The sequence below is a fragment of the Mustela lutreola genome, chromosome 3, assembly GCF_030435805.1.
Source record: "Mustela lutreola isolate mMusLut2 chromosome 3, mMusLut2.pri, whole genome shotgun sequence".
NCBI classification, from domain to species: domain Eukaryota; kingdom Metazoa; phylum Chordata; class Mammalia; order Carnivora; family Mustelidae; genus Mustela; species Mustela lutreola.
Genome location: NC_081292.1, coordinates 153,259,188 through 153,281,626, shown reverse-complemented (window position 1 = coordinate 153,281,626; position 22,439 = coordinate 153,259,188). Strand labels below are relative to the sequence as shown.

Here is a 22,439-nt window from a genome sequence, read left to right as displayed (position 1 = left end):
GATTTATTCATTTATTATTTTAGAGAGCGTGCACAGCAGGGAGGGGCAGAGGGAGAGGGCAAGAGAGAATCTCAAGCAGACTCCCCCTGAATGTGGAGCCTGATCCCATAACCCTGAAATCATGACCCAAGCCAAAATCAAGAGTTGGATGCTTAATTGAGTGGGCCACCCAGGTACCCCTCCAAATCTGAATTGTTAATCCAGCCTAGCCCTTTCCTGTTCTGGGCCTCTTTTTTAATTCAATATGTCATTTTAGGATTTTTGTTTTTATAATAATGGAAGTAATTTTTGAGGAAAGGAAAAAGATGAGAAATGGCTTATCACTTTTTAAATTTTCTTCCCGGGCTTTTCAGCAAATTTGATTATTTCTAGTGATGGCTTTTCTCTGCTTCCTTCCCCCTTCCCCCTTTTAAGCCCTTTCCTCACATTTCCCATTTTTCTTTTTTCTGCTCTTCTCTAGACACCACAAAACAGAGTTCATATACTCTGCTCAGCCATGATTTTTCTTGACCCAATCATGAAATTCTGTTCTGTCAGCCTTAGTAGGTTAGTACTAGCCTCCCCATACAATCTAGTTTTCTCTTACATTATAATGTGTCATCCTAAAAATCTCAAAATTTGTTTTGAAAACATTTGTTTTTCAGCATTATGAAATGCCTTTACATTTGATCTGTTATCTGTTGTTTTGTTTTTTGGTTGAATTATGTGGAATCTAGTTTCATACAGATACGTAATTGGGAAAGGGAAGAATATTTTAATAACCTTTTTAGAAATTGCAGCTATTCTCTTTTGATACCATGCCAAAATTCAGTAAGTAGTAGTCTGTTAATTGTTAATTGCAATATAAAAGCTGAAACCAGTGAACTTTTCTACTGCTTTAAAAGCCAGTGGTCTGTTTGTACTTTAGATCTTTAACCTATGTGATTTTGTAGCATCATGAATTGGTTATTTGGAGAATATTGGAGCTATGCAGATCTTACAAATATTGACTATGATATAATGCTTAAAAATCATATTTAATATCATACTGATATCATCATAAAAGTATTTTAAGGATTGGGCCATTGTCAAGCTTACTGTAACAGGTATACATTCCCCAAGCTTTTAATTTTCACTTGGAAACATAAATTTTTTTCATGGACAACAAATCTTGTCAGTTGTTATTTTGAAAGTGAGAAGCTAACTTCATTTGCTTTTGAGAATGTCTGAATAACCATAGCTTACATGTCAGTCATTTTTTTCAAGTGAAAATGGCATTCCATTAAAAAAGTGACTAGTTCAGCTTGCAACTCAAACAGTTGAACCAGTGCTAGTCCCTAAGACAACCTTTGTACTTTGGTATGAACAGAATTTGTCTGTATTTCCTGTTTTATTTCACACAGTATTTAAAAGCTAATAACTCGGGATCAAAATTTAGTAAAATTAATAATTTTTACTGTCAAATCAAGAAGAAAGCTTAGGACCCCCCCCCCCCCAGGGATCCTTTTTTTTACTGAATGTGTGGCATTGAAGAGTACAGTGACTCCAGTTTAGTTCCATGGCCTCAATCATACTCAGGTGCCTGCAGTTTCACTCACTGGCACTTTCACTCACTGTTGTTTGTGCGTCATTAGTATAAAGGCCAACAAAGTAAAAAAGGCAAATAACATCTAATAGTGTTGTAATAAGAGTTGACTCCATGGATTTCAGGGTCAGGGATTTGATCTTCCCCTACTTACTAGCTAATAAGTTAGCCGGTTACTGCTTCAGGGGTGCTCTAAGAAACGAGACTCCTGAATCAGAGAAAAAGATCTTTATTATACACAGCACAGCAAGCAAGAGCTTTATTATTTGCTTTGATCCCTCCTGGGGATGGGGAAGGGTAATGCAGTGAGACCAAGATGGATGCCTGCATACGCATGAGTTGCATCAAAGGTGAGAAACCCTAAGCTTGGGAGATTTATCATTTTATAGCAAACAGTCAGCAGCCTGTTCCTTGTCCAAGGGAAACATTATCTTTCAGGTTTACCCCCTGCAAACACAATCCCGAGAACTATCCCACGTAAATAACAGTCAGAGCCTTGTATTCCTGGCATATGCAGCAAAAATGTGCAGGGACACTCAGGTTCTATGTAGATTTCTCTCCCAAAAGTAGATCCCCTGAAAAGATCTCAGGACCCTGAAAAGATCTCTGGGATACTAAGCCATATTTTGGGAACCAGCTTTTACGAGATTATGATTTTCTATTAGAAAAATACAGCTTTTTCTCAGTAAGTTACTTCTCCTTTTTTTTTTTTTTTAAGAAGATTTTATTTATTCATTTGACAGACAGAGATCACAAGTAGGCAGAGAAGCCGGCAGAGAGAGAGGAGGAAGCAGGCTCCCTGCTGAGCAGAGAGCCTGATCCAGGACCCTGGGATCATGACCTGAGCCGAAGGCAGAGGCTTTAACCCACTGAGCCACCCAGGCACCCCAGTTACTTTTCCTTCTATTGAAATAATGTCATGCTGTAAGAATACATCTCCTGAGGAATCCTTATTTATGCAAAGAAGTTGTATTGCTTGTTCCTCAGTCCTTTTCACATTTATTAAATAATTGTTCTACATCTTTATCCTTTATGTTGTTGTTACATAAATTAACCCATTTATTATGGGCTAGCACTGTTTCAAATGGTGGAGCTCCTACTGGTCTTTCAACTATTTCAGTCTGCAGACTTTACGGTGTTAGCAGAAGTGGTGCTGTCCAGGCACCACCATTTTCCCACAGGAACCACAAGGCCAGATCCCCAAAGCTCATCTTTTCACATTGGTTTTGCCGTAGAAGGAGCTAGTATACTTGGCATGCTTGTTTTTTTCAATCTTCACCATTTTCCCAAGGTGGGGCACCAGAACAGGTCCTGTATTTACCAGTGATTCCAACCCTCTTGGTGTGTTCAGCCATGTCGCCACAAACTAGATCTGAGCCTAGAGAGCTATATCCTTAGACTTGAAATCATAGTACTTATATATTGCTCCTGGTTATTTCTCTATACCTATTGTATTAAGTCTAGAACAAACTGAATTCCTATTCTAATCTGTTAAAGATAGTGTGGTGCCTGATACATTTCCTGGGGTATCCACAGAGCTCCAGACCTATAAAATGCTACATACTGTGTATTCTTTCTGACAGTTTTTAAAGGCATAAGAATATTATGGGATCTGAAATCAACAGTAAAACAACCATTTAGCTTCATTTAACCACAGAATTTCCAGCTAGCATTTTTCTCAATATTGTATTTCAACAAGCTCTTAATGGGCTTGTAGTCTCCTTAAAGATATTTTACAGAATTTGGTCGGGGAGAGGCATGGAATGCTCACCTAATTTTTCATTTTGTACCTAATATGTTATACTTAGGCAGTCCTGCCGTGTTATAAACCTAAGTTTTTTTACTGAAAGATTTTTTTCTATCCAAGATGGATATCTTTTGTTTTCTCTCTCCCATTTTGTTTACCTGTAGTGGTGTTGTGATTTTTGTATTGCAACTTAATTTTCATCTTAGTAATTCCCTATCAGATGGGTTTATGCACATTATTTCTACCCCTAATTGTCTGTACTATTTAACATTAGGAACAGTATGCCTCCCTCTACATTGCATCCACATAATGTTGCAGGGGCTCACTCACTTGTCCTTACTCCTATAGTGTGTCATCTGGAATTTACTTCTGCTGGATGGCCAGACAGCTGCAGTAACTCTTGCTTTCCTTCTTGCTACAGCTGATGAAACATTCTCTTCTCCTCTTGTCTTGAGGACAAAGTGGTAACTTTTTTCCTAAAGCTGAATCTAAAACTCTCTCCTTCCTACTTTTTTTCTATTTCTTTTTGACATGAAGAAGATAATACATCTTGGCATTTTATTGCCCTTTGTCAGACCTACAGTTTTGTTTTGAATTTTACTATTCCAAGAAAGTGTAATCTCACTTTCTTTAAGGTTTTATCTTACCGTAAGATCTTCTGATGCTAAGAACATCCTTGTATTTAAAAAGGAAAATGAAGGTTAGAAGTATGAACCATATTTGAGGAAAAGTAATTAGGTTATGTTTTAAAATTTGGTCTACAGTAGACAACACAAGTGAAAAGGTATTGATCAAAAGAGATGAGGGATTATAAAGAGAGAAGGAAGGGGTGCCTGGGTGGCTCAGTGGGTTAAAGCCTCTGCCTTCAGTTCAGGTCATGATCCCAGGGTCCTGGGATCTCTGCATTGGGCAGAGATCACATTGGGCTCTCTGCTCAGCAGGGAGCCTGCTTCCTCCCCTTTCTCTCTGCCTGCCTCTCTGCCTACTTGTGATCTCTGTCTTCAAATAAATAAATAAAATCTTTAAAATTTTTTTTTAATTTAAAAAAATAAATAGGGAAGGGAGGCCTGCAAATATAGACTGTAGAAAATGAAAACTCAGTAAATTTGATGTGACAATGAATGGTAAGAAAAGTATATAATGAGAGAAGAACAGTGTACCCATGTCTGAACCCTAGAGAATGCCCACTTTTCTGTATGGCCTTGGTCAGGGGGCAATGCAAATATCAAAGCTTAAGAAGAAACCTAAATAGTTATACTGGTAGCCCAAAAAAAAAATGTTTCAAGGAGGAGGGTATGGTCAGTAGTGTGAATACTGTCAAATCAGCAGTGAACAGAATGACAGCTTTAGGAAAAGCCAATGGATTGGTGATTAAGACTGGAAAATTATGGTGAAAGCTCAGAAAAATGAAGGAATTTTTTAAAAAAGCAAAAAATACCCTTGAGTTTGGGAGTCGGAGCTTCTGTATGAAGAATGAGTACCTAACCAGCTCTCTACAAATAGTATTAACTGTGGCAACATACACAGGAATAACTCCCCAAGGAACTGGACACTGAACTTTGCGTATTTTAGAAAGGAGTCAAATGTGGAGCAAGTAGTCACCTCAGAGTAAATTACTGATTTTCTGTAGTTCTGTCCTGAGAGTGGTCATAGTTGCAGTGGCTGAAATTGCAATAGAAAGCCCTACCATCATTCTGCCTGGAAGAAACAGGAAGGAGAATGAGCTCAGAATAAGCATAGTCACCAGAGAGAGTGAAGGAGCCCCAGAGAGGAGAGAGCCAGAGAAGAAAGGACTCAGGCCAAGTCTCTGGATGTACCCTGAGGTCATGGATGTGCAGGGGCAAATAGGAAGCAGTTTGCAGCTAAGGCTTCTAAGACAGAAGTGGTATCTGAATTGTCCTTCATCAGGTTAATTGCCTGCAAAAACATTACCACCCTTGGCACCATGTAGCATAATCTTGCCACAACATAATCACAATGTTCAGAGTACAGCCCAAAGTTATTCAATACATAGAGAGTCCGTTCTGCCCAATTTCAACGGAACACACCAACCCTAAGTGGATCTATATAGTGAAATTGTTAGACAAGGGGTTTGAATCAGCTATGATTTAAAACCGTTACTATGCCCAGTCCTCTATTAGGATATTGTTCGGGGAGGGGAGTAGGAAGATAATTGAGGTTTTGAGAAGATGGAATTAATGATAAGATACTCTACATTGTCATGGTTAACTTCTAATAGTAAGTTTGAGAAATAAACAATGAAATTTCAGTTAAGAAACTACTACCAGATTATTTCTAACAACAAGTGAACTGGTTTGGCAGAAATCCAGTAAATCTATCTAGGTTATTTTCAAATGTAAATTTCTACTTGGACATTATTGAGCACAAAAAAAAAAAAAGGACATACCAAAGGTTTTTTCCCAGGCAAAATTTAAACATCAAAACTTGGCTTATCACTGCTTCTCAGTGAGAAATGTATTTGTTGTATGACAGGTTTTAGAATCTTAAAATTAGTTTGTACTGGTGCGATGTGTAAATGTTACCGTTCTGTATCCACCTCACGGTGCTAACTACTACTGAGCTGCCTTGGCAGCCAAGTCCTATACTTGAGAAGTTAAGAGCCTAGACTGATGATGTATCTGGGGTTCCACTTGCAGCTACTCCATCTACTGGACTGTAGGCAAATTATTGGACCTCTTCAGAGCCTATATTTTCTATGGCAAACTTTAAAATCAAAGTATCTAATTTACAAGATTATGTGAGTTAAGTTAAATAATAAATGCAAATTGCTTAAATAACAGCTATTTTCATAAAGATATTTTCAGTTCAACCTGGTAATGATATAACATAAAATTTGTAGTTAATATTTGAAGATGATTTTTCCAAGTCAGTTCATTTTAAATCTAGTGTTTGGAGAAGGGGTGGGACCAACTTTTATAAATTGGTCATTTAAGGTATTCATTTTTCTATTTTGCATAAAGAGCCATTCTCACAATTTGATATTTCTTCTTAAGAAAATACATTCAGAAAGATGTGCAAAAGGAACCTAATGCACAGTTAAGTTTCAAAAGACAGACTGTAGAAAAGTATTAATCTCTCTTAGCTTCAAATTAACTTAATAGAATTGAAATTATAGTCATTGTGACAGTACTGGTAAAGGATTTTAACTTTTTTTTTTAAAGAATGTCTTATTGTAGCATTGATAAACCAGAATCCTGTGAAGAACTTGGAAGTAATTGGGGTATTTAATTTTATCCTTATATTGTTTATTTTCTTGCTGCTTCCTTCAGAACCCTGGAATGGGTCCCATTTTGCCTTGAAATTGTTCCTGCACTGGCAGTAAGTTTGCCTGGCACACTGTGTCATGCCAAACAGACAAGACTTGTAGGATTTGTGTTCCTCTTGCTTTGCTAGATTTTCAGTAATATTAATGAGGGTGAGAGAACCATGGATTTCACACATCCACGAATTCTTATAAATATAATTTTCTTATATTTTTTTATTTGCCTTTTGTCCTCAAACTTTTTTTTACTATGCCTTTTATATTCCCATCAAGTCTCTTTTTTGTAATTTTTTGGTCATTCTTTCCACCTTAATCTCCTCCTTGTCTCAGCCCTTTTCTCACTTTCTCCCTGTTTTAGCCATATTCAGTGCTTGACTTTATGCTAACATCTTTGTCTCAGTATATCTAAAACTGTTAAAAAATACTCAACCTCAGTTTCTCCTTTAACATTTCATTCTTCGTTTCAGTAATCTAAGTGATAAGTGAATTCTTGTTTTCAGATTGTTTTTCTACTGCTCATTTATTTCTCCTTTTTTTTTTTTTTAAGATTTTATTTATTTATTTGACAGAGAGATCACAAGTAGGCAGAGAGGCAGGCAGAGAGAAAGGAGGAAGCAAGCTCCCTGCTGAGCAGAGAGCCTGATGCAGGGCTCAATCCCAGGACCCTGGAATCATGACCTGAGCTGAAGGCCGAGACTTAACCCAGAGCAACCCAGGCACCCCTCTCCTTTTTCTTTTTTCTTTCTTTCTTTTTATTTTATTTCTGGAAAGAAGAGGGTGGAGGACATGCAGGAGCAGGAGGGAGGGGCAGAGAAAGAGGGAAAGGCAGACACCCTGCTGAGTAGGGAGGCTGAATGCAAGGATTGATGCCAGACCCTGGGATCATGACTTGAGCGGAAGGCAGAGCTCTCTCCCTGGCTGAGCCAGCCAGGCTTCCATTTCTCATTTTTCTGTAGAAGACTTATCAAGCACAGTTTATATTTTCTTTACTAATCCATCCTATCTTATCCTGGTTTATTTCTTGAATTACATTGTTTGAAGTAAGAGCATAGCTTTCTTTTCTATCTTAAAAGTATACTTTTAGGGGTACCTGAGTGGCTTAATCGGTTAAGCGTCTGCCTTGGGCTGGAGTCATAATCTCCGGGTCCTGGGATGGAGTCCTGAATGGGACTCCCTGCTGAGTGGCAAGTTGGCTTCTCCTCTCGTTGCCCCTCCCCCACACTCTTGCTCTCTCTTGCCCTCTCAAATAAAATCTTTAAAAGTAAGTAAATAAAGGGCGCCTGGGTGGCTCAGTGGGTTAAGCTGCTACCTTCGGCTCAGGTCATGATCTCAGGGTCCTGGGATCAAGTCCCACATCGGGCTCTCTGCTCGGCAGGGAGCCTGCTTCCCTCTCTCTCTCTCTCTCTGCCTGCCTCTCCATCTACTTGTGATTTCTCTCTGTCAAATAAATAAATAAAAATCTTAAAAAAAAAAAAAGTAAGTAAATAAAATCATAATTTTACCAAGCCTCATTCAGAAACAAAATCAAGTATTGGCTACACTCAGTTTCCTCAGCCATCTAAAAATAAATATTCCTTTTGCATCAACTAAATTTTAGAGGGAATCTTTGGTATGAACACTGAAATAGAATGATAGTCATTGTTGTAGTTCAAAATGTGTCATTGCAGACTTACCGCTTTATTTAGTGTTAGCCTTTTAAAGTTTAAATTCCATATAGGAGTGATACATTGTATTAATGAATATAGTATTATCTTTAAAAGTTTCATAACAAAGTTTAATTTCCTAACCTCAGTTGCTTAAAATTTTTAAGAAAAAACATAATTTTGAACTTAAATTTTATTGCATTTCCCCTGCTTTATGGAGGTATAATTATCAAATAGAAAATGTATATATTTTCAGTTTACAATATGATATACTTTTTAAAAATTATTTATTTGAGAGAGAGAGAGAAGGGCTGGGAGAGGCAGAGAGAAAGAGAATTTCAAGCACACTTCCTGGTGGTTCTCAATCTCATGACCCTGAGATCATGACCTCAGCCAAAATCAAGAGTCATACAATGATATATACAGTGGGGTAGTATTAACTACAATCACTGTGCTATACATGACTTCATACATCTTCAGAACTTACTCATCCTGCATGACTGAAACTTTGTACTCTTTGACCGACATCCCTCCACCATTTCCCCCACCACCACTATCACCCCGAACCCTGGCAACTACCATTCTACTCTTCTACTCTGTAATTCTATGATTTTGGCTTCTTTACAGTCCGCATATAAGTGAGATCATTCAATATTTGTCTTTCTGTGCCTGCTTCATTAGGATGATGTCCTCCACATCCATGTTGTCTTAAATGACATGATTTCCTTTTTTTTTTTTTTAAGGTTGATATATTCATTGTGTGTGTGTGTAATTTAGGGATACTGACCCTTCGCATAGTTGAAAATCTACATATAATTTTTGACTTCCCAAAAACACAACTACTAGTAGCCTACTGTTGACCAGAAGCCTTACTGACAACATAGTCGACTAACATATTTTATATATGTATTATATACTGTATTCTTTGAGTAAAATAAGCTATAGAAAATAAAATATTAAGAAAATCATAAGGAAAATACATTTACAGAAGTATACTGGATATACTGAAAGAAATCTGCGTAGAAGTGGACCTGCACAGTTCAAACCAATGTTGTTCAAGGATCAACTGTATAATATTCCATTGTGTATGTGTGTGTGTAATATATATATATATATATATATATACACATAGTACATTTTCTATATGTATTCATCTGATTGTGGACACAGGTTGAATCCATATTTTGATAATTGTAAGTTTTCTTTATTTTTCAAATTGGTTTATAAAAGGCTTTCACTTTTAGTGCTAAATATTAAAAAAAGGCAAGCATTGGTGGAAGCCTACATTTCTTTCTTTTAAGATATTGATATCTAACAGATCCTGGACTCCCAACATAAACACACACACACACACACAAAGTTTTCTATTATCTTTGCATCAAGAATAAATCTGGTTTGGGACTAACAAAAATATTAGCCACTTTTTCTTTTCCCTCCTTAAATATCATTGCATATTCAACTGGCCCTGGAACATATATTTTTTTATATGATACCCATCTATGAGAAACTTAAATTGATTTACACTAAAACAAAATTCTCCCAATTCACATAAGAGGCAATTTAAGGAATCATTTCACAACATCTTTCAACTGTTTTAAATGGGTTTATCTTAATGATTTAGTTGAATGACTTATCCAGTGCCATAGTGGAAGTGTAAATGAAAAGTACGACGTGTAAAGCTCTTATTTCAGTATTCATTCCACAAGTTCGGCATTTCCAAACTAGTACTTGGAACATTTCATAATGTTAAGTATTTTAAGTTTTAGTACCTCAAAATAAACTCATTTGTTGAATGATTTAACGTTTAAAGTCTCCTAAAATATAATGTTCAAAGTTCCCTTGCTTTCTTATTTGAAGTTGCAGTAGCTTCAGCTTCCTGCAGTGCAGGGTCCGCTTGGATAATAGTTGAGAATAGAAAGAAAAGTACAAGTTACCTCTTTTAATGTTTACTTACTCTCTGGGATGCTCCACGAACTGCATGGTCTTTATTAAGTAAAGTAATTTAGCATTGAAAAGCAAGTCTTGAGTTTCTGGGGATAATGTTGGAGTTGCCATTGACAACACTAATTCTACATCTTTTGAAAAATAAATGACTGTTTTCAGAAAGTTGTGTCAAATAGCTACAGTAGAAAATAGCACTGATGCATTATACCCATTCTAGATAAACCCTGCTTCCCAATGTCAGAACTGCTCACCATTTTTGTCATTTGTTGAACTAACATATTAAAATATCCCTTTTGAAATTTTTTGGGGGGATGCTGGAGACCAGAAATTTTCATTCAGACTATATCAAAAGATTTATTTGCTATAAATGACAGAAGATGCACTGTATTGCCTAGTACAATTGTAATGTTTTTCTTCAACAACAACAATAATAATAATATGCAGGGGCCTTGTTCCTAATCCCAAAAAAGTTGAAGACCTTAAATTTACGTACTTCATGGAAATTTCTCAGTAAGAGATTTTACCCCCTACCATTAAATCTTTTCCAGATAAATTCACCCACACCAGTTATCAAATTTAAATGTCAGAGGGCCACCTGGGTGGCTCAGCCTGTTAAGCGGCTGCCTTCAGCTCAAGTCATGACCCAGGGTCCTGGGATTGAGCCCTGTAAAGGGCTCCCTGCTCAGTGGGGAGTCTGCTTCTCCCTCTCCCTGCTGCTCCCCTCCAGCTCCTACCCCTACTCGTGCATGTACTTGCACTTTCTCTCAAATAAATACATAAATAAAATGTTTTTTAAAAAATCTAAATGTCAGAGTAGTAGGTTGACACAGGTTATTTGCCAAACCATAAAAAGTCTATCATTCTTTTCCTTCGTCTTCCTTCACCTTCATCTCATCTCCACTCCCACCCCCTTTGTTTTTAAGATTCCTTTAACATCAGAAGCAATCATTCCAGGTACTGATCCCCAAATGAGTCCTTTGGAAAACGAAATAGTCTTTATGACTTTCTGTAAATATCTTAATTTAAAGGTTAAAATTATAGAGCACAGCTTGAACACCACAGGTTTGAGCTGAGTGGGTCTGCTTCTATGTGGATTCTTTTTTAACAAATACAATACTGTAAATGTATTTTCTCTTCCTCCTGGTTTTTGTAATAACATTTTCTCTAGCTTTGTTACAAGAATACAGTGTATAACATACAAAATATCTGTTTCTGTTATGTGTAAGGCTTGTAGTCAATAGTAGGCTCTTGGTAATTAAGTTTTGGGGGAGTCAAAAATTACACATGGACAGAGGACTGGGTGGCTCAGAGGGTTAAGCCTCTGCCTTTGGCTCAAGTCAAGATCTCAGGACCTGGGATCAGCCTCGCATTGGACTCTGCTTTGCAGGGAGCCTCCTTCCCCCTCTCTCTCTGTCTACTGCTCTGCCTACTTGTGAGACATCTCCCTCTCTCTCTCTCTGTCAAATAAATAAATAAAATCTTTTTTAAAATTACACATTGATTTTATATATGGGGGTTGACACTTCTAACTCCACATAGTTCAAAGATCAACTGTACTTCTTTTGGGTCCTTTCTGGCTCCTAATAAAATAATTTTGTTTCATATTAAAATTTCTAATAGTAAATTTTTAAAGGAGACTAGTCATTTCATTTAATCATATTTTATTTTGATTTAACATAAAGTTGTCAAGTGTTTCTGTCCTCTTAATATTACCTTTTCTCTAATTTTGCTGATACAAATTTAATATAATTAAATATAATTTAATATATTTATAATATGATTTACTATATAGTATAATACAGATAATTTAATATGATATAATTTATTTAATATATAATATATAATTTATTATATAATTATATACAAATAATGTTTACATATCTTTTAATATATTTAATATGTTTATATTAAATATAAATATATGTATGTTGTTTAATATAAACATATTAAATATAGTTTATATATCTTATATATTTATATAATATAATTTAATGTAATATCTTTTATTTTTTTAAGTATGCTCTATACCCAATATGGAGCTTGAACTCATGACCCTCAAGATCAAGAGTCACATGCTCTGCTGTGTGAGTCAGCCAGGCACCCCTTAATAAAGTATATATATAACATATATAATATAGTTTGCTTTCATACTTCTGTCGTCCTGAATGGTTGGCTGTCTTAAAATGTTGCCTTTTTTCCTAGTCCACACTAAAATCCGTTGAGTGTTTAACTGTACATAACAGTAATGAAAAACCTTGTATACTGCTTTTAAAAACAAACTAAAAATGTCTTCTACTGTGACTGCTTTGCAAGCTCAGTAAAGTGCTTTTAATCCAGAAGAAGATATGGCCTAAATGTTTTCCAGACAGAAAGTATGCAGCAGCAAATGGTATTTATTTTACCTTAGTGTGACAACATGAAGTATATAAAATCACAAATTTTTTGGTTGCCGAGATTTTATTATTTTATTAATTAAAGGAATACTGTATTTTAGAAATGTTAAGCAAACACTCTTAAGAAAAACTAGAATAGTAAAGCAATAAACTAAAGTAAATTGGGTACGCCTGGGTGGCTGAGTGGGTTAAAGCCTCTGCCTTCAACTCAGGTCATGGTCTCAGGGTCCTGGGATCGAGCCCCGCATTGGCCTCTCTGCTCAGCAGGGAGCCTGCTTCCGCCTCTCTCTCTGCCTACTTGTGATCTCTGTCTGTCAAAAAAATAAATAAATCATTTTAAAAATAAAAAATTTTAAAAAACTGAAATAAATTGGAGAAGATAATAATTTTTTTAAAAAAATCGGAATCAAGGCTTTTTCTTAACAAATGAAACTCCTAAGAAACTGAAAGACCTTAAAGCAAAATTAAAAGGATTTTTACTCAGATGATAAGAAACAGTGAGATAAAATCATCAATTTTAATAATGGCTACAGTGACCAAATACAAACGTTGCTAAATACAAATGTCCATGGTTTTAGTTTGAACTTAAATAAGACCTATAAAGTTTTAGTAGACTTATAATTTATAAAGACATCTTCAAATCTTTGAATTTGTCAGTTTGTGTCTTTAGAAGATACACAGTTTTCTAGGTATGATTAACAATTTTTTTAAAAAATCCAAACCCATGCAATGGATTTATTACATGTTCTTTAATGTTGACTTTTAAGTGTCAGAATAAATGTAATACCAGAATAAGCCACAGGGTGGGAGTGAAAGGCAAGAACTTAGCTTCAGAAAGTAGCTTAAATACTTCGTTGTGCTAGCTTTAATATGCTTGTTAAATACTAAGGTGCTGTAGCTTGGTTTTCTTTCTTCCTCTATATATAGCTGCATTCCTCAGCAAAGAATATATAACAAAATACAAAAACATTGATTTAAACATCTAGGCCAATAATGGGAAAGAAGTAATTGCACATACTACAGTTTTTTTTTCCCTAGTTGCTGGTCATGCCAGGTGCTTGATAATCAAAGTAACAATTTTAATCAGTACTTGAATTTGAAAGTTCTTGGATTGTCAGTACTGGAAATAGTAATTACAGAAGTTACCAGAAATACTTCTTGTCTCCATCCTATTTTTCCTCCTTAATTTTCCTTTTTCCTGATTGTTCTCATTTAAAGAAAAAAAAATTATATATATCTATAAGCTACCTAAATATACTTTTCCATGAGGAAGGTGAATTTTCCATTGTATTTTCTGTTAACCCATTCTCATTTGAGTTTAGAAGCAATTTAAAGTGGTGATTATTTTGTATCTTTAAGGTAAGAAGACAAGAGGTTTCTTCTCCTAGAAAAGAAACTTCACCAAGGAGTCTTGGCATTCCTTTATTCCATGAAAGGTAGTTCTATATCTTTTTTTTTGCCAACTCTAAATATCATGAATTTTGAAATATATTTTTATTTACATATTTTTAAACTTTGAAATTGTAACAAAATAACAGCCCTTTAGAACTAGAAGAGACCAACCCAAGGCTCCTCCAGGTTAAAATGACATATATAAGTCATACAGTGAATAGCAGAGATGGATTTAAAAACTAAATTAAAGCTCTAATATTTAATAAAGTATTATGTCACATTATTTTATATGGACAGATTTTAATGTAAAATGAGGAACATTTAATTTTCTTCTATTTAAAATGCTTACTGAGAACAAAAATCAATACATTGAAATTTCTAATGTGAGAATGAGATAACCAGCAAAAGTGTGATTTATGAACAAGTAGATATGCTAGTCTGTGCTACATGTATGTATCAGAACTGTTTTTTTTTTGTTTTGTTTTGTTTTTTTTGGTATTAGAACTTTTAATTTGTTGCTTACTTTGTGCCTTTGTTCCTAGTTCTCCAAACATTAAAGTAATTCTTTAGGACATTTTCTAGGATTTTAAAATAATTTTTTTAACTTTAACCTTTCAGTAATTATTTTGTGGTATATAAAATGGTGCTATTTAAGTTTAATAATGATTAAAAAATATTTGAAGATAAAGCTTTATATTTTAAAATATTTATTTTTAGGGCTAATATAGAGAAGACTTTCCAGGATCTAAAAGAAGAATTTCATAGATTATGCATGCTAGCAAAAGCACAAAAAGACCACTTAAGCAAACTTAATGTACCAGCAACTGCAACTGGTAAGGTTTGATTTAACACACAGTAATATTAATTTGATTGATTTAAATTTATTTCTTTTTGATTATGAAAATATTTCTAAATGCTTATTAAGTGCTAAGGATCTGCAATTTGCACCTCCCACCACTTATAATGGGAAAGTGCTGTCTAAGTTCTGTACTGTATTACATTATCTAAAAATTGGCTTTTTTTCTTTATTGTGTGTGGGACTTTATAGAATGAATTGAGTGATGTAATAACTAATCATCTGAATGAGAAGTCCCACCTTGGAAGAAGTACAAAACAAATATAGAAAGTCTTTCTCAAGGTTTTCAGTTGCTATTTGGGGGTTTAATTAAACATTAATTTATAGGTTAGTAAGCAACCGTGAACTACCATATATAAGCTAAGTAAAATTATAACATCAGGTTTGATTTTAACTTCTGCTTGAAAGTTGATTGAACACTGGATTTTTTTAATTCGGTTTCAGAAATGAACATTTCACATTTCGTGAGGCCAGTTCTGTTGGAGATATGAAGTACAAATTTAGTATAAAATATAACTTAAAAGGAACATCTGTCTTACACATGTGTTACAGTGTGTGTTTTAAAACCTTTACCCTTTCCTAAAACCCCAGCCTGGTGTTTGCTTCAGTCGTTCATATGAATAGCAAAATGTCAGGGATTGAATCTGGCTATCAAGCACTTCTGTAAACAAAAGGAAGGTAAACTGATCATTTAAAATGATAAATTCTCCTTTACCTTTGTGATTTGAGATATTCTGCGTACCATTCCCAGGAGATGTGATTTACAGTTTTCACTCTGAAAGATGTTGCAGCAGTGCTGTTACCCCTTTAATTAAAGATCACTTTCCATTTCTAACAGCTCTTATATCTGGTCTATTTAAAAATCATTTTATAGTGTAAATTTACTTTTTGCATACTACTACCACTTTATTTTCAGAAAAGGTACACAGTGTGGTAGAGAAGCAAAACAGTCTGTGTAGACTGACATCATTTATTTCTTCCCCTTTCCCTTCTACCTCCCCTAAAAGAACTCTAATTCTTTCACCTGAATCTTTGTCGTTTTCATGAAAAATTGATCTTTTGTGTAGACTCAAGGTAAGAAGAATTATTTTTATTTAAAATGTACTAGCTATAGAGATGCATTACATAGAATTCATAAACATTGTTTTTTTAACATCAGCATCTTTTCAAAACATTGTAATGGTGATATATTCATTGTTACACAGAGAACCTACCCCATTATCAATAGCTTAATACTTTGACCATTTTTAAATTGCACAGGTCTAAATCTGAGTATGTATCTGTCAACTAGGACACTGAGTGTTTAACTTCAATTTCTTCCCCACTAAAACTGCTTCCTAATGTTATTTTTATGTTTTATATTAAACATGTCACAAATAATAAATACAACATTATTCTTGAAATATTCTAGATCTGTGTCCCACAGACTCCAGGAAGTTTTGCTGGGTCCAAACAAAGACCAAAATATTAAGTAGTATTCTGGTAGTAGTAGGTCAAAAAGGGAAAGAAAGAAATATTTTGGGAAAAGATGACTATTCAGACTTTATAAGGATGAACATTACATTGAATAAAAATTTAAAGAAACCACTTCAAATGTGATTTGCATAATACAGCTGGAAATTAGTATTATTGTCCCCATATTATTTTTTGTGAAAATTTGACTTTCACTTCTAGATAAATAAACAATATGATTCATGAAAATTGCTGAGTTAGTAGAATTGTACAGTTCCTTTTCCATTTTTCTTCTCATTCACTTACAGCAATAATCTTGTGAAGGGATAAAGATAAATATATGTTTAAGCAAATGTGGCTTCATAAAAAGTATTATTTGGTCCATAAGGAGGGTCCTATTTCAGGAGAGATTACGAGAGTAAAATATAGGATTGCAGGTTACAAACAACCATCAGATCTTTTCCTTTTGTCAGTATGTAAGGTAATTAAACCAAGAAGTAGTCTAAATGGACAGCCTGTACTTAAAATTTAGAAATCTAAAAATGTTTCTCATTTTGGTTTTTTTTTTTTCCTTGCGAAAATAAGTGTTCTTGAAATAAACAAAATAGAAAAGCAATTTGCTCCCCTGATCATGTTTCTCAGTGTCAGGATAACAAGTACTTTTCTGTACCTCGTTTAAATTTTTTTTTTTTTTTTTTAGAAACTCATTGCTGAAACAGATTAGTTCAGAAAATTACTTTAATGTGGCTGAAGTATGCCTGCTAACTATACAAAAAGAAAATACCTGCTTTATTTTAGCTGTTTTGAGTTTTCCAGGTTTTATTCACAAAGGGGATAGGTCAGCTACTGGAAAAGAAATTCAGAACACATTTCTATCATTTTGGAGGCTCTTCTGTACATATAGAAAGCAACATGTTGGATTTAGCTTAGTGGTTCAGACCACAGGCTCTAGAATTAGGTTGCCTGGGTTCCAGTACCAGATCTATCACTCACTCATTAGCTGTGAAGCCTTAGAAGTAATCTCTTCATGTCTCAGTTTCTTCACATGTAGAGTGGGGATACTATAGTGCCTACCGTGTGATTATTTTGAGTATGAAATGAATTAAGGCATATACAATAATTATAACAGTGCATGGCACATAGAAGTGCTATTAATGTTAAAGTTGTCATTATCATCAGCAGCAGATTCTTCATCATCCTTCCTGTTCTTGTGAACATCATTTTGATAAGCATTTCCTCCTCACTGTTAGGGAATTTGGTTACCTCGACATTTGATTTTCCTGATTTGTTTTTTGCAATTAGCAAATGTTACCTACAAAGAAAGTACTATTTCCTAGAATTTCCTGCTACTGTTATGTCTACTATCAAGAAAAATAACTCGAGTTAATGGACTTTAAGACACCTCCAAGGACAAAGAAATCCTGCCAAACAGTTGAGCTTGGTCTCAGTTACTGTACCACTCCCAGTCACAGACAGGTTATCTGGTGAATGTAAACTGTCATACTATGCTCTGTTGGGAACAGAATACAAATTCATTTAGAATACATTTGTGGACAGGGTAATGGGGTTAAGTGGGAGACAAAACATAGCTGAAGATCTTAAGAAACCTACTTTAATGGGAGAAGGACAGTATACTTGGAAACATAATGCAAGGTGTTTAACCCTCAGGGCCACCCAAGAATCATGCCTAAAACAGTCCTGGGGAGCCAGAGATAGCTGAGAGAAATTAATGTCTACAACCAAGAAATGAGGGACAAATAAGAGTTAGGTAAAAAGTAGTTGGAGAGGAAACTTCAGTCAGTCTGCACAGTGTGTACACAGGCCCAAAGGCAGGAAAGCATGGCTGTTTTGGAGAACTGTGCAAAGTTCCCCACCATTAGAGTTTGGTGAAAGGTAAGAGCATGGAGAGGTGATCAGGGGCTGGTCATGAACAGTTCTATATGACTTTTCTGAGGGATGAGGCTTTGGAGAGCCATGAAAAGATTTTATTAGGAAGGTAATGACCTTCCTAATGACCAGATTTGTATTTCCAAAAAAAAAAAAAAAAAAAGTAGGGAGCAATGTAGAGAATGAATTGGATATGAGCTAAATTTAGAGGCAAAGAAGCAGTTCAAAGGCTGTTGTAAACGAGTAAGATGGTATGTACTAAAGAGAGGTAGTAAGTATATAAGAAGATAAACCAAACAAGTTTGTTGCACTGTACTGCCATCATGACCAAGCAGAAAATACCTCTTGTTGGAATGTGCTGTGACAAAAGATGGAAAGGTGGCATGAGACTGCAAGGACCAGAGGGAAAGGAACTGACATTTGTTAAGTGCCTACTAACCTGGACAATTGTGCTGGGGGCTCGCTGTTTCCTCAGTGTCCTTGGGAAAGCTTCCTTTTGTGAGGGTCCAACTTCTCTGGTGACTGCCTTTTTAAAGTGATTTTTTTTTTTTTTATTAAATTTCTACCTTTCGTCCATTTAATGAAAATCACACATTACCAATCTCCAGCCTTAACTGTCTTCTTGGGTAAAATTATGGAGCACAGTTTAGCTTTTTCTGATGTCTCAGGATCATCAACATGGAGAGTGCTTTGATCATTGTTTTTTTTTTGCATCGAGAAATGTAGCTCTTACTGGCCCTACACCAGAGTATAGTGTTTTCTGAGTTGTTATATCTGCCTTTTTGTTTTTCTTGTCTCCTCTTATGCTTTTAGCTCTTGTTGATAGCTATATCTGTCTTCAACAACTCCTATCCCTACCTTTTAATTTGCTGCTTCTAACCAGCTCTGAGCTAGGGAAATATCACCAAGCTTGTTAGAATAAATCTAAAAAGAGAATAAGAGCAAAATGCATGTATCTGTGGGCCTTTTGGCTCTAATTCTGACTCCTCAGAAGCTCTATTTACTTACTTTCTAGCTTTTGCCTGTGTCCTAGAGAGCTGAATTTGTTCTAGAGAGCTGAATTTGTTCTAGAGAGCTGAATTTGTTCAAGAAGCAGCTTCTTGTTAAATGAGCTGCAGAGGCCATGGTATCCTACCTGATACCTACCTACTATCTTCAGAGGTCTGCATATAAAATGAGAGAATTATGTATTCACATACAGTTTTCTGAACATGCATCCCAAAATTTCATCCTTCTTTTGCCTCTGCTCTTTTTCTCCTACCCCCACCACTGCTACTTCCTCACATAAGGATTATTGAGAGAACACACAATGGCTAAATTGATTGGTGAAACACTGTGTCACACAGTGATATTAGGAGTAATAAATGGCTAATCCGCGTAAATTCTTAACCTGTCTAATGTTACATATGCCTAGTAAGGATTTTCCTTTTTAACAACTTATTTGTCTGAGCAAGCTCACAGTTGCAGCTTCCATTACTGACAAAATGTTTAAATGTATACACTACAAGCAAATGTTTTTTTAAGCATAGAGCAGAATAACTGTGAAAAAGATGCAAAGCTTATAGCAAAAGACCTAGGAAGAGACAAAGTAGTTTAACTGTGACTAATAAACTGCGTTCCAGTTCACCCACTGGAGACTGCTAATATGTCTGTGGAAGATGGTAGCAATTGTAAAAAATCCCAGTTGTCTTCAGTTGCTGTAAAACCAATAGAAAAAATAATGCTCCTCTGTCCAAAGCTAATTGAACGTTCAGATTTTTAAGAATGATTGGAATGCAACTGTTTTCCCTTTGTGTTCTTTCCCTGCAGATGCACAGTGCTCTCTCCCTATACAGTGTACGGATAAAACAGATAAACAAGAAGCACTGTTTAAGCCTCAGGCTAAAGATGATATAAATAGAGGTGCACCATGCGTCACATCTGTCACACCAAGAGGACTGGGCCGAGACGAGGAAGATAGCTCTTTCGAATCACTTTCTAAATTCAATGTCAAGTTTCCACCTACGGACAATGACTCTACTTTTTTACATAGTACTCCAGAAAGACCCAATATCCTTGGTCCTGTCACATCTGGGGCAGTGTGCCAGGATAAATTTAACATGGAGTTCAGAGACAACCCTGGAAACTTTGTTAAAACAGAAGAAACTTTATTTGAAATTCAGGGAATTGACCCCATAACATCAGCTATACAAAACCTTAAAACAACTGACAAAACAAAACCCTCCAATCTTGTAAACACGTGTATCAGGACAACTCTGGATAGAGCTCCGTGTTTGCCACCTGGAAACCATAATGCATTATATGTAAATACATTACCACTTCAGGACCCATCTGATGCACCTTTTGCTTCACTTGATTCCCCGGGAAAAGCTATCCGAGGACCACAGCAGGTAACCATTTTGCATTAACAAATATATTATGTGTGAACACACATTTTGCCATACATGCACAGAAATGCATCTTTTTTAGGTTATCAGTCACCCTTCTTAAACTAATGACTAGCTACAGTTAAGGGTTCTAATAAAAAAAATAAAAATAAAAATAAAACAGGTCCTGTAATAAATGACATGAAATTAGAAGCTGAATATGGTAAAGCTCTATTATAAAGTACCTTAAAATGTAGGGCACATTTTAAAATATATGTCAGCTTTATTCATACCTAGTGTGTGTTGCTTTCTTAGTCCCTTATTCAAAGCTTTTTACTCAGCATCAGTGTTACAAGAGGATTCTTTGTTAAATTTCATACTGTGAAACAAATGGTATTTTTTTATTAAAAAGTTTGTGTGTGTCATTTCCCTCTTTACAAGGATGCATGTTTTTCATAAGTAAATAATTGTATCGTGTATTCCTATTTATCAGAATAAGTGAACTGTCTTTCATCTAATATTTCCATTACATTTTCTGTCATACAGTACGTAGAACTGTAGGGTTTGGTTTTGGTTTCTAATCTGGCAATGAACATGCAGCCTAATATATTTTTTAAATAGTCTCTACATATGTATGATTTTAATCAAACACTTCAATGTTTCTAAAGCTCACAGACTACTCACAGCCCCCCAATCTACTACTACCCTCCCATTTATCCAGGTTCTATCACAGAATGATGCACTTAGTTTAAAAAAAAAAAAAAGTGAAAATTAGTGCCTGAAAGTAAATGAAAAATATATAATTGTTAAAATAAGCAGAAGCTTGTGAAAATACAGAAGGGTGCAAATATCTGGATAATTTGCACACATTTGTTTAATTTCTCTTTGCCTTTAGATATTTATTTTTAAAAATCCAACAATTTGATGAATACCCTTTGGCTTTCTAAGTACTGGTATAGGTTACAGACTTTTAAATCAGCATACAAAAGAGGCAGTAGTCAAGCTCTGTGGTATTTTAGTAGTGAGGAAAACTAGGCATCTCTGACAGTAAGCTTTAATTATAAACTCACAATGTTCTACATTGTGCCTATTTCACATCATAGTCTCAGTTATAGTTACTACTAAATGAAACAAATTAAACAATTTCTTTTATTACAAGTAGAATTCCTGTGGAGCTGTGAAGTACATCAGTTCTAATGCTTGTTACTTTTTTCCCCCATTATATCTCTTGCTTGTTCTTTTACTAGTTAGTCTGTGCATTCATGTTTCAGTAGATGGCACCCTGCATTGTGCATTTGCTTTCTATGCTACAGCAAGGGAAACAGCTGGTATGTGATTACAACTTGATGGAAAAGTATTCAGCTTAAAAAATGCAGGAGAATTGGTGTTGAGCTGTCACAAGACATGGGGCATAAGGTTAGATAATTGATATTTTGGCAGAAAAGGCAAAGAAATTAGTTTGTTTTGAAGGCCATGTTGCAGTTTAGGATTGAAAGAATATTTCTTAATTTTTAAAAACACTTTGCCATTTTATTTGTATTAATAAAGCTAGTATGATAAATACAAAATCTTGAATTGTTAGTAATGATGAAGAAAAGTGAAAAATTTGGGTTGTGTATTTCAGATTTTTATTTTATATCAATCACCACTACTACTTTTTTATACATTCAGCTATCGTAACAAAGCCTCAAATATATCTGCTTATTTTTGCTCTATGTAATTTTCTTTTCTTCCTACTTTTGCTGAGTCAGTGAGTGGGGTCCCAACTGAATTCTGTGAAAGGATCAAATCTGAACCAGTAACTCCTAATAGAGAAGGATAAACATGGGCTTTAAAGATAAATTGGCAGTAGAAGATTGTTTTACCAAATTTAGAAGCTAAATTGCTTCTAAGCTTTTTTCTTACTATTGTA

General features: G+C 35.1%; 1 protein-coding gene across 8 annotated transcripts in view; it reads left to right on the top strand.

Annotated features, from left to right (window-relative positions):
- The window catches only part of TANK (TRAF family member associated NFKB activator), an 89,570-nt gene that overhangs the window by 64,718 nt on the left and 2,413 nt on the right, over nucleotides 1-22,439 (top strand). For all 8 annotated transcript variants that reach the window (XM_059167191.1, XM_059167193.1, XM_059167189.1 and 5 more), the window contains 3 exons: nucleotides 13,934-14,010; nucleotides 14,684-14,799; nucleotides 19,971-20,551. In XM_059167191.1, coding sequence (XP_059023174.1) covers nucleotides 13,934-14,010; nucleotides 14,684-14,799; nucleotides 19,971-20,551 — 774 coding nt within the window. The remainder of the gene's footprint in view (nucleotides 1-13,933; nucleotides 14,011-14,683; nucleotides 14,800-19,970; nucleotides 20,552-22,439) is intronic.